Source organism: Spea bombifrons, chromosome 11 (assembly GCF_027358695.1).
Source record: "Spea bombifrons isolate aSpeBom1 chromosome 11, aSpeBom1.2.pri, whole genome shotgun sequence".
Taxonomy (NCBI): Eukaryota; Metazoa; Chordata; class Amphibia; order Anura; family Pelobatidae; genus Spea; species Spea bombifrons.
The window spans coordinates 23,378,582-23,391,562 of record NC_071097.1 but is presented as its reverse complement, the minus strand read 5'-3'; the positions used below and the strand labels follow the sequence as shown (position 1 = coordinate 23,391,562).

Genomic DNA, 12,981 nt, shown 5'->3' with positions numbered 1-12,981 from the left:
AGAACTGATTCATTTATCAACAATCTACTGCAGAATATGGAAGCATAGCATCATTAAATAGCAGTTTTTAGTTTAAAATGGACAAATGAAGATTGTATTTATTTGTAACTTTGGGAATGCTAGACCATGCTTAAATGTGCATATCATAGTGTCCTAATCTGACTCAAGTCCCTATAAAGACAAAGCATGTTCTCATAAAATGCATTTCAGTAACTGAACCACTAAAAAGCATAGGTCCATGATTCCAAGTCAACGGGGCTTGGAGTATCCAGAAGTATTAAGGTGTCTGACCAGAAAGAAGACTGTAGCATGAATGAAAGCAGGGGAAGACAGGCACCTTTTAGCCATGTGGACCCATTGGCCCCCTGCCGCCCCCCATGGTAACATACACACTGGCAGACATTTTACACACCATGTTACAAATATACTAACACAAACTGAAACACACATTTACACACACATGCTAACACACACATACACACACTCCTGCTTATACCCAAACTTAGACATACACACTCATGCTAATGCACACATTCCTACACATACACACCAGCAGACACTTATGATAACATATGTACACATATATAATTATACTAATACACACACTTTACACATACACACATATGCTAACACACTGTTACAAACACAAATTTAAATATAGACACACTTACACATACTCGTGCCAACACACACACACTCATACCAATACACACACTTACACATACATACACATATGTACTCATGCTAACACACACCCTCACACTAATACACACACACCCACAATTACACATACATACTCATGCTAAAACACAAATTCATGCTAACACAAACAGTAATGGACACACTGCCTCAAAAACACACATACATACTCACAATATATGCTACAATACACACACTTACGCATACATAATCATGCTCACACATTCACCCATGCCAATTTACACACACATACAGTGTACACCCCTCACATTTTTGTAAATATTTTATTATATCTTTTCATGTGACAACACTGAAGAAATGACACCCTGCTACAATGTAAAGTAGTGAGTGTACAGCCTGTATAACATTGTAAATTTGCTGTTCCCTTAAAAATAACACAGCCATTAATGTCTAAACCTTGGCAACAAAGGTGAGTATGCCCCTAAGTGGAAATCTCCGAATTGGGCCCAAAGTGTCAATATTTTGTGTGGCCACCATTACTTTCCAGCACTGCCTTAACCCTCTTGGGCATGGAGTTCACCAGAGCTTCACAGGTTGCCACTGGAGTCCTCTTCCGCTCCTCCATGATGACATCACGGAACTGGTGGATGTTAGAGACCTTGCGCTCCCCCACCTTCCGTTTAAGGATGCCCCACAGATGTTCAATAGGGTTTAGGTCTGAAGACATGCTTGGCCAGTCCATCACCTTTAGCCTCAGCTTCTTTAGCAAGGCAGTGGTCATCTTGGAGGTGTGTTTTGTGTCGTTATCATGTTGGAATATGCAGGCCTAGACCATGACACACCCACCACCATGCTTCAATGTAGGTAAGACACACTTGTCTTTGTACTCCTCACCTGGTTGCCATCACACACGCTTGACACCATCTGAACCAAATAAGTTTATCTTGGTCTCATCGCACCAGTAATCCACGTCCTTCATCTGCTTGTCTTCAGCAAACTGTTTGTGGGCTTTCTTGTGCATCATCTTTAGAAGAGGCAATTTGATGCAGTGTGCGGCGTATGGTCTAAGCACTGACAGGCTGACTCCCATCCCTTAAACCTCTGCAGCAATGCTGGCAGCACTCATACGTCTATTTCCCAAAGACAACCTCTGGATATGACGCTGACCGTGTGCACTCAACTTCTTTGGTAGACCATGGCGAGGCCTGTTCTGAGTGGCACCTGTCCTCTGAAACCGCTGTATGGTCTCACCCACCGTGCTGCAGCTCAGTTTCAGGGTCTTGGCAATCTTCTTATAGCCTAGGCCATCTTTATGTAGAGCAACAATTCTTTTTTTCAGATCCTCACAGAGTTCTTTGCCATGAGGTGCCATGTTGAACTTCCAGAGACCAGTATGAGGGAGTGTGAGAGTGAAAACACCAAATTTAACACACCTGCTTCCCATTTTCACCTGAGATCTTGTAACACTAACGAGTCACATGACATAGGGGAGAGGAAATGGCTAATAGGGCCCAATTCAGACATTTCCACTTAGGGGTGTACTCAATTTTGTTGCCAAGGTTTAGACATTAATGGCTGTATAGTTATTTTACATTTACACTGTTCAAGTGGGTTTGTTTGGGTGCCGGGGTGGAGGGTGTGATTGCATACTAATGAGCAGGGTGGGGTGAAAGCATATGCATCCCTAGGGTCCAACCAATATTAAAAAGTCCCTGTAGATAACTTTGACTAATTTGTTTTCAAGATCCAAGATGTCACAACATTGGAACAGAGGATGATACTACAGGTGCCTTTTTCCCCAAACAATTTGGTTAAGTAAGGCATTGATTTTTTTGAACTCACCTTTCTAGTCTTGTTTAGTCTTTGTTTTTGACAAGCTTTTTAAGGGGGAAAAGTCTGCAGATGTGGCTAATGATGTTAAACACTGCTATCCAAGGTATACAACATCTTAAACAAACTCAATGCCATATTTTAGTATTGTATCTCTTTGTTTTAATCACTATTGGATCCTAATAATAATAACTAGTATAAATTGCATTTGACTATGACAAATAGTTTCACTGGATGTGACTGTCTTTTGATTGATGTCAAAATAAATGATTATGTATAGATGACAGTAATTGTTTTTTTCCTTGTAAAATAAAACAAGCAATATGTATATAAAGAATCGTTTCCCTTGACACGGTATAAAGGAGGAGAATGAAAAAAATAAATAAATGAAAAGATTTGTCAGCTTCACTGGCTATAATTTCCTAAAACACGGCAATAATTTCAAGAACCGTAAATATAGGACTTCATGAGTAAATTTGTAACCGTATGTGTCAGTCAGATGGATGTGTGATATTTTGATTGCTACATTTTTCAAAACTGGCAATTTCAGATACACATAAACAACCTTTCTCTATTGAGGACATCATCGCAATGTTAATATTTTAAGTTTTGTTTCTCTTGTGACTTATGTGTCTTTCATATTTAGGTGAAAAGTTACGTTGCCTGGGATAGCCTTATTAGTCCTGTAGTGTAGACGTAAAATATGTAAATATTGCAGTGCAAATTAATACCTTTTCGACTAACATTCTAATTTAAACACTATCCAAACTAAAGACAAAGTATCAATATATCAAAAAGTGTCCTTAAACAACAATCTTTAGTAGTTAGTTATTAGTCATCATATTCCAAGAACAACATATATGGCTATTTTAAAAGCATATTGAAAATATGTCCAAAAAACGTAAAAAAAATAAAAAATAAAATAAAAAAAGATTGGTACTGTATCGTCTGAAAAATCCTAAAATCCTGCCATGAAATGAGTTAAAATATCAGCATTTGGAATATCCTGGGGTGTCAAGTTTTCAAAAATGAATGATTTGTTGGGGTAAATTAGATTGGCTGGTTATAAAGATGTCACAAATAGGGCATAGGCACGAACTGATGAGATGTCAATTTTTTTTAAAAAAAAGATTGTTACCACAAACATTGACAAAGGCTGGTAGTAGAATTAATGCCTGGAGAGGTTGAAAATTTAAAACACCCTAGGGTGCCTAGTTTTCAAAAATATATGATTTGGTAAATCAAATTAGCCGGGTTCAAAGATCTCCTAAATAGTATATGGGTCCGAAAATTCCAAGTTCAAAAACTGAATTGTGCAGGCCCCAAATGTGGCCTTTTACCCAAAACAACCTGACAAACCCAGGCATTGTACTTAGATGTTGCTAAACACATAATGTGGTGTTGTTCTGAAGTGTTATATACCAGGAGCTGTAAATTAATACCTGAAGTAAAATGTGTGTGGGGAAAAAAAACGCAAACAAATACCACAAAGTTTGACAAAGGCTTGTGGTAGAATTAGTGCATGGAAAAAGTTAAATACTAGCATTTGAAATACCCTGGGTTGTCTAGTTTTCAAAAATGTATGGATTCTTGGCGGTAGATTTAACTGACCTGCTTCAATGATGTCCTAAATGGCACATGGGGCAGAATGACCAGTTTTTTTAAAAAAATAACTTTGAAGTAGCAAAACGTTACTTGTACTTATTGCCCTCTAACCATGAAAACATTGGGTATTTCTAAACCCAAACAGGACAAATAGCAGAATCTATTTAACATGTTTTTTTTTCATTAGCTTTTGTAGATGAGTAAAATATTTTTCAAAAATAGTAAGAAAGTCCTTTTTTCCCATTTTTCACCATATTTATATATACTGATATAATCAAAATAATTGTACTTAAAGAGACCCCTTTTTGGTCCTAAAAACGTTATATAACTTGTGTTTGTCCAGTAAATAAGAGAGAAAAAGAATTACAGCTTAACACAAGTAGCGCAGAAATGACAGCCTCACTATTTAGCCTCAAGACTGCAATATTTTATCATTTTTGTCGTAAAATTCTTCCCTGTCTCCAATCAGTAACTTAACAAAAGGGGAGAGATAAGAAAATAGTGATTGTGTGTTACCATGGATATGTATGTGTTGTGTTTGATCATGAATGTGTGTGGGAAGGAGTTGTGTATGTATGTTAGTCAGTATGAGTAAGTGTAAGCATGTGTCTATGTGTTAGCATGTGTAAATTTGGGTAAGTGTGTTAACATATGTGTGCCATACTGTATGTTGGAGAGGAAGCAAGGGGTAAAGTAGGCACAGACAAAGTGTTTGGGGACAATGATGGCACAGACCAGCTGTTTGGAGTATAGATGACACAAATAAGCTGTTAACATGGAATTGATAGGATGTTTGGGGCAAATGTGGCACCCATAAGCTGTTTGGGGGCAAATGTGGTACTATGGGACAATTTTCATACACGGGCCCTGTGGTTTCTTGTTACTTCCCCTGCCCTTAGGTGGGTTTATAATATATACTCAATAATACTGAGAGCAAGGCTCTGTGGGGGCTCCTTGTTCTCCTTTAAGCTGAAGATAGTTCTTAATGACTTTGGCTGTATGTTTGGTGTCATTCTCATGTAAAGGAATGCATTTGGGTCCAATTAGACACCTCCCGGATGGTATTGTATGGCAGATTAAGTACCTGTCTGCGCTTCTCAGCATTATTGCTGCTACAGCCAAATATTTCACATTTTAGTCAAGAACATCTGCTGCCATTTTTCTGCACCCTAGTTTCTGTGGTTTTTGTGAGAAGTCACTTGGCCTTGTTTCTATGTTGGAGACATGTCTTTGTGGATGAAAGTCTTCAATGAAGACCACTTCTGACAAGACTTCTCCAAAGAGAAGATGGTTGTATATATATATGTAGATATGTGTGTGTTTAGTTTGTGTATAGAATTATATTGTAGGATTTTGGAATAGTGGAATTTTAGAAGTGATAGATCACCATTGTGTCTCAGTACATGTACATATCTTTTGTCATTACTGTCTTATCTTGCTTTTCTTTCTTCGATAAACTTTCAGTCTCTGTTGCATTAAGAAATACATCAGAAGTATATACACTCTACATTTTGCATAAATTTTATTTTGCCATTTCAAAAGACTCACTTCTTGATGTATCTTTTATAATATGAGAAGTGCTTTGAAAATGAAATTTCGTATACCACAGACCTTTCTTTACACAGTTCCTAATAACTGTAAATTTGAATTCTCCTCCAAATAAGACTTTCATCAAAGGATTTCATAATTGTAATCCTTATTTCCAGTAAGGCAATTCTTAAGAACATCTATTTTTTTTTCAAGTTGTTGAACATGTTCACAAAATCAATAATCTGACAAAAGAATGTATCAGGAACTAGAATATGAAATGAAGGTAGCAGGACACAGCAAAGCAAATAATTTGAAACTAATAAGATTCCTTTACTATTACTCCCATAATTACAATGCATTGTACTTTCTTATGATCTTGTCCCCCCAATGTATAAATGATGTCCCAGAAGCAGATGCCATGTTAATTTGAGTAGTAGTTTTTGAGGACAGCAGGAATGCTATGATTCATTTTTAGCATTTTTTGTCATCATTTATGTATAGCACAATGTAAATATTTACAGCTTTAAGGATTATAGATAATCCCCACTGAAAATTTCTTTGGAAATCATTATGTTCATTATATTAGTTTTCTCTTTATTATAATTGTTCAGGTACTGCATATGTCCAATGTATTCTTCCTTACGTGCAATAGACAATCTATATTTCCTCTTCCTTTTTTCCAAAACTCAAACATTGCAATTAACGACCAGCCTCTAAGCCAGCCTGTGACAAGTGGTCTGGGCGGGAAAGGTTTATGGCCAACTAGCTCTTAGGCTTACAAGTCACTTGTTCACAAAGTAACAAAACAGAAACCACATATAATACTAAGAAACTGAGTATTATTTGGTAAAACTGGTAAAATGTAAGTAAGAAACTGAAGAAATTAGTTATAGAAATCTGTAGGACTTTCTAGATGTTGAAGTCTTAATCAAAAAGAGATACAACAGAAATGAAAGTCTATGTTTCACAGTATTTCTAGTAAACCAAACTTTTCTCCAGAGATTGCCCATTTATTGTGCAGAGCCCACTCAGTTTATGTCACTCTTATTGACTTTGTCATAAACTCTTACAAGAAAATCTTCTGGTATTATAACATTTGGAATGACGTGGTTACGCCAATACGTTTGGGTTCATCAGGCCTCCTTTATTAATACAGATGTATCAGTACTTAACATGCCTTGTCTGTCTGAGAAAAGGCACATTCTGATTTCCCAGGCATGGTTTAATACATACCTGGAATGTTTATTAACCGGATCAGACTGTGGTCACATATGTGGAATGTCTAGTGTAAAACCACACACATATTTTGAACATGGTCCCTGTGCAGTTCTTTGGGCCACATGAAATCATATCTGCTATTATTTGAAGCTATCCTACGTGGGTGCTATTATTGGGTAACTGGTTTCACCATGAGATCTTTTACGTTTCCAGAGAGCACTAGGTCAGGATCTGTCACCTGTGAGATGTTTAGATACCTAGGTGGACAGATAACTTTCCTGTACCACAAAATAGGTTAACACATGCATCAATATGACAACATCCTTTATTAAACACCTTCGATAATATAGTTCTGATAGACCCTCAGACATTTAAGTAGAGGAAAGGAATCAACAGGTTAAAAATACAATTTATCCTTCTCTGTTGAGATGTTTTCCTTTCAAGGAAATCTAAAAAACAATCTAAGTGCAAAGAGGCAGTGAATTAACCTATTCCAAGGTTGCAGGCTTTTTACCAAATCATCAATCACTTGTGTTTAAGCTACATAGTTAGAAAGGTCAATGTACATGTGAATATTATCTACAAGTCTCATTTCCATGTTAATGCCAATTTGGGTCACTAATTTTAATTCATCCTCGGCCTGCCTTGTCACGGCATAAAGCGAATAATTTATCATTAACAGCTTCAGCTGCACCATAGTCACACTAAGCATTCTCTTTTTGCAGAGGGAAATACAATGACATAAAATGTCTGTGGTTTATGCAGTATGCTAAAAATAAAGCATATGTATGAGATAATAAAGCTCTCCATCATAAGTAGGTATTAAATGCCTTTGTTGTAACACTAAATATGTTACTCTGAACATTAAGTAGTTTTTTACCTGTTTCAGGGTCTTTAGTGGTGTATCTATCTTTGGCGCTACCTTAAGCCTAACCCAGCTGCTCTCTTCGCACTACCATCTTTACTTCCCAGAGTGCTGGGATATGATGTCATATCCTTGCGTTCTGCTTTTTAAAGACGTATGACCCTGGGCAGAATTCAGCTATAGAGAACACACTTGCCATAACATACAAATTTCTTTGACATCAACACTTTCAAAACACACACTCTCTCTTTCCTTTATCTCTCCCCTTTCCCATGTCTGCTTTCTTTATGTATATTCCTCTACTCTTTCTCTCTCTCCTTTTCCCTATAGCTCTCTCCTTTTTCTCCATATCTTTCTCCTCTGACTATGTCTTTCCCTCCCATTTCTCCTTATCTCCTTTTTTTCTCTCTTTTTCTTCATACCCTGGTGGTACTCCTCTGTGTCAGTGCTCCCTTGCAGTGTGTGCGGTTTCAGTGCTGAGTGCCAGGATATGAAAACGCTGAAGCCCTGAAACAGAGTTCTTCCTTAATTTTGGGTCAGTTATTCCGTTTTGGTTGATGGACATTTTGTCGACCTATGGTTGTGATGGCAACCCCCCTGGCGGCAGCAGGCTAGGTATGTCACTATGTGTACTGAGTACTTTAATGAAGAATAATAATAATAATAATAACCAAGAAGCTGCACTCAAGGAACAACAGGAATGTTATTTGCTTCTGCTGTGAAACTTCTCTGTGTGTAGAACATTGCTTAACTAGAACATCTGCAGCATGGCTTGGAAGTGAATATCTCTGACTGAACTTTTTTCACCAGTAGACCCCTCTGCATGGTCCTCCCAGACCTCACACTGCTCCATATCTAAGCCTTATCTGGGTACTGAAGGTGATTTATTTGCAAGAAGCTATACTCTACTCAGTTTATCAGCCTGGAAACTTAGGACCTTCCAGTGTACTGGGAAGCGGGATTGCTCAACCATCCCAGTAGAGTGAAAGTCCAGCATTAATGGTCCTGCAAGCCCAACTCCCTGGGTTACATCACACCCCCAAATTTTTGTAATGGGAAACAAAAATGAGTTTGATGTGTGTGTGCGTGTGGGGGGTAAATTATCATATGCTTTAAAGTGTATGTGATGGCTAGAGTGTTCCTGCAGACTGCATTTTCATGCATGGCTATTGTGCACGGCATAAAGTAAACTCTGAAGTGCCTTCTTTACAATCTAAATGAATGTAGCCCTTCACAATAAAGCAATCCTGAGGCCTATACAGAATAAATATATAAAAAGCCAGTCATGTCTAACATGGTCTGAATTCGTAAGTGTAACATTACGTGGAAATAGCACACAATATGAAGCAGTTTGCCTTTCATTTTTTCTTTATCTTTTCAATAATCACACACATTTCCAACTTGGTCCATCTTATTTGTATTAACATACTTCAATGCTACGCTGAAGCCGACTGCAGGCATTCATTGATAAGATTCTGAATTCAACATTCTACATGATTAGCAAAGCCAGGCCTAGTGAAACATGGCAAGAGTGTGAATTTGCCAACAACACTTTAAAATAAAACCTCTATCGATCCACAATGAACTGCTTTAACAAAATGACATGTGGCATGGCTATTTTCAAATTATTTTGTAATTCAAAAGTGCCTTATTCAGTAACAAAGCAATACTGGATCTGCAGCATGCATAATGAAAATAGCGTTCGTAGTGGATCTGAAAACATGTCATCTCACATCAAGATACAATTAATTACAGAAGGGACAAGAGGGGAAAGGTGTACGAAAAAAGTGTCTATATCACAGATAAAATGGCTTTGTCTTTAACAAAATGTTTAACAAATATTGTTTCTAAAACAGTTTCTCTAGTGTTGTACATATTTTAAGTTTTTGGGTGTCCTTGGGTGGTGACAATAGCAGGAAAGAACAAAATTAATGTTGCATGTGAAGATCTTATTTTCTTAGTATCTTTTCCTAAATACATAAACTGAACGTTCATTTTCTATTTGGTGTGATAGTTGTACATTACATTTTAAAAATGCCATATTCCAAAATGATATCAATGATAACAAATAACATAATTCAAAAAGTCTGGAATCTACATAGCACAATTAAAATTGACAGGTGTCCAAACCTTTAACCCACAAAGAACACGTATTACTCAGGATGTGCTACAAAAAACAATATAGTCAGCATTCTGGCAACTGTTCTGGATCATTATTCTGTAGGTTTACACTAAACCACGCCAGTTATTGATTCAGTGTAGTATATAATATATTCGCTCAACCACAATTCAAAATTCAGCTAGTATAAGTATATAATATGATATTATGCATGCATGTATGTGTATGTTTAGACCTACAGCACTAACTAGAGAGGCGGAGATCAGCCGGCGTGCGTATCATAACTGCGCCTCCGCCGTCCCCGGGGAAACGGGCCCTGGGTCCCTTTAATAAATCGTGTCGATTTTTGCACCAGATATCCTCTGGACCCCGAGCTATCCGCCGGCACCCCGGGATCGCCGCTCCTTCGGGCGGCTGAAGTCATACGAACATTGCGGGGCTCGTGGCCTAAGAGTGGTGCTGAACTATCTGGGCAGGGCGGGATGATGTGGACATGATTTATGGTCTTTTCCTCACCTAACCTGTATATACGCCCGTGTGTTTCCCCAATAAAGTGTGTTACTATCCTGGAACATTAGTTTCGTCTAATGCTTCAGGGGCTCGCTAGATCACTAATTGTCCTTCTCAGGAAAATGACGGCACTGTATTCAGCTACGCCTCTGCGGGCTGTGGTGCCGTGAAGCTAAGGACACCGGCACAGTTGGTGAGCCCTGCTCCGCTAGTGTCGGCCAGTGCTGGAAGCGGTTAACCATTAAGATCCCAGCAGGAAGCATCGCAGAACCGATGGGCGTACTCAGACATGGTACAAGGCGTGCCCGTCACAGGTACACGAGCAGTCATACAAGAAACACTATGGACAATATGATTAGGGTACAATATGTATGCAGAAATTGGGAAAGGACACCTCTACTCCATAAAGTCAAACGCTGTAGTATGAAGAATATGATGGCACTATACAAAACAATAAGTAATAATACACATTTGAAAAACATTTATCAAACTATTAAAATGTAAGGTTCCATTATATAGGAAAATGGCAATATACTTTTTTGTGTTTCTAATGGATCAGAAACAATAAAAACTATAGAAACTAGAAAACATTAGAAAATATAGCATTCATTTTAATCATTTTAAATGTGTTTAAAATGATATTCTTGAAACAATCCATTAACATTTATATTGGGTTGCTTTTGATGTCCTAACATTTAAATATATAGACAGATTATTACTTTCAGGGTTTTGTTTGATAAGTACAGAGAACTATGAAGTGAGGGTTGTAACTCTCAAGGCGAAATTGCCTACCATTGTCACTGATTTTAGCAGAAGACTACAGTTCCAATTAGGTTCACTTAGAAGCATACAAGTTTGAGCATATTTTAATCTCCAGAGCCTCCAGGCAATCGGAATACAAGAGTGCTGGTAGTACTTAATGAATTCTGGCAATAAGTTAAGTTATTTCAAAGCTGACACATAATTGGCACGAACCAATCATAAAGCAGTGTAAAATATAAGAATACATGGAAGGTTACAAAAACATACCAAGTCCATTAGCAATTCTCAAGGTAGCTTGCCAAGAGTTCTCTCTTCAGAGCTCAAAGAGACAGATCTAGAATAAAGTACCATGCCCTATTCTTTTACAAATGGGGTTGGGAGTGGGCAAGCCAGAATGCTTCCTGATCCAGACAATAAAGGGTTGCCCCAGAGGTCTGACAATCAGAATTCCCTAGTAAGCACACAGCCTTGGTGGAACATGAAGGTAATAGCATTGTCTTCACCCAAATCATTTTTGGTATTTGTCAACATCTTGAAGATCCAGTATATATATATAAACAAACATTCAAGATATTTATATTTGCATTTTTAATTAGATCTTTTTATACGTGATGCTTTTAGAAGCAAAGAAACACAGTAAATATGTAATTACCTTATAAGATCATCTATATTTTCTTCAATAACTGTAGGGCGGACGTTAGACACGATAACTTGCATATCCAACTGATTGACCACAGACACCTGTTAACATACACATATACCATTATACATCTACTCTACCTCATTAGAACAAAATGTTATAAATGATTTCTCATCGATATAGCAGGCAACACCATAATCTAATCATTTCTCATTTTAAGTCAAAGCTGTGGGAGCTGAGAAACCGTGCTGTTCTGTTTTACCAAAACCAACTGCTAAGTTAAGAGTTTCTGGGTAAACAAATTACTGCTGTTTATAGAATGATCATTTTGTGTTTTTTCTTCTGTTGTATTGTAAAATAAAACCTGTGGATGAGGAATTAAAGCTGGTAAAATGTACAGTTAAAGAATCCAGGACAATGCCTTTTTAACCCTTCATAGTGCTGGTAGGACTGGTTACTCCCTGCATAGCAAGATTTTTTCAATTCTTTATTTTAAAACGATAAATGCCTAAATGTAAAGCATGAAAAATGCAATTATAATCAATATATTTTACTCATATCAGTTATATTCATAGAAGACACAGTAGAGCGACTGGATCTTTACTTTACTTTAAACTACCCAAAAGAAAAGAAGGAAATCAGACCCAAAATTAAACAAATCTTTCTTTCAGAAAATCTGAATTTGACTTAAAGATGATTTTAAAAAGAAGAACACTGCTGTTTTTATCTTTAACCAGTTTTTGGGCTTTAGCATAAGAAAATCCATAACGTTTCCTGATCAAACTTGTAACATAAATAGAATTTTGTGTTTCTTTTGAATTTTTCAGAGCTATTTCTGCTTACGTATGAGCTTGTAAGCAGCAACATATCGTTTCTTAGTTCAAGGGTTTTACTTAATTCGGAATTCAAAACTCCCTCTAGAAAGCTGAACTTCTCGAATGGAAGTATCAATTCCCAGGGATAAAACCAATAGCTTCAACAAGCAGCCATCACTTACGGAACACATGATGCGCTGTCATGGTACCAAACAAAATTGCTTTTCAAGCTAAAAGCTAAGATATTCTGAAAGCTTTGGACTTGAAAAGAAATAATAGGTTTCTTGTCTTGAAAGGCAATGTTACTTTTTTCAAATGACAACCTAATCCATGCATGTGTTCTTAAATCTGAAATAGCTGAAAGACACGGTGCCGAATACGCAGTGCAATAAAATAGGTATAGTGGTGCAGATGTTCTCATTTTGGA

General features: G+C 37.2%; 1 protein-coding gene across 1 annotated transcript in view; it reads right to left on the bottom strand.

Annotated features, from left to right (window-relative positions):
• LOC128468247 (uncharacterized) overlaps positions 1–12,981 on the bottom strand; it is a 98,001-nt gene that overhangs the window by 44,247 nt on the left and 40,773 nt on the right. The window contains exon 8 of the mRNA XM_053449936.1: positions 11,752–11,840. Coding sequence (XP_053305911.1) covers positions 11,752–11,840 — 89 coding nt within the window. The remainder of the gene's footprint in view (positions 1–11,751; positions 11,841–12,981) is intronic.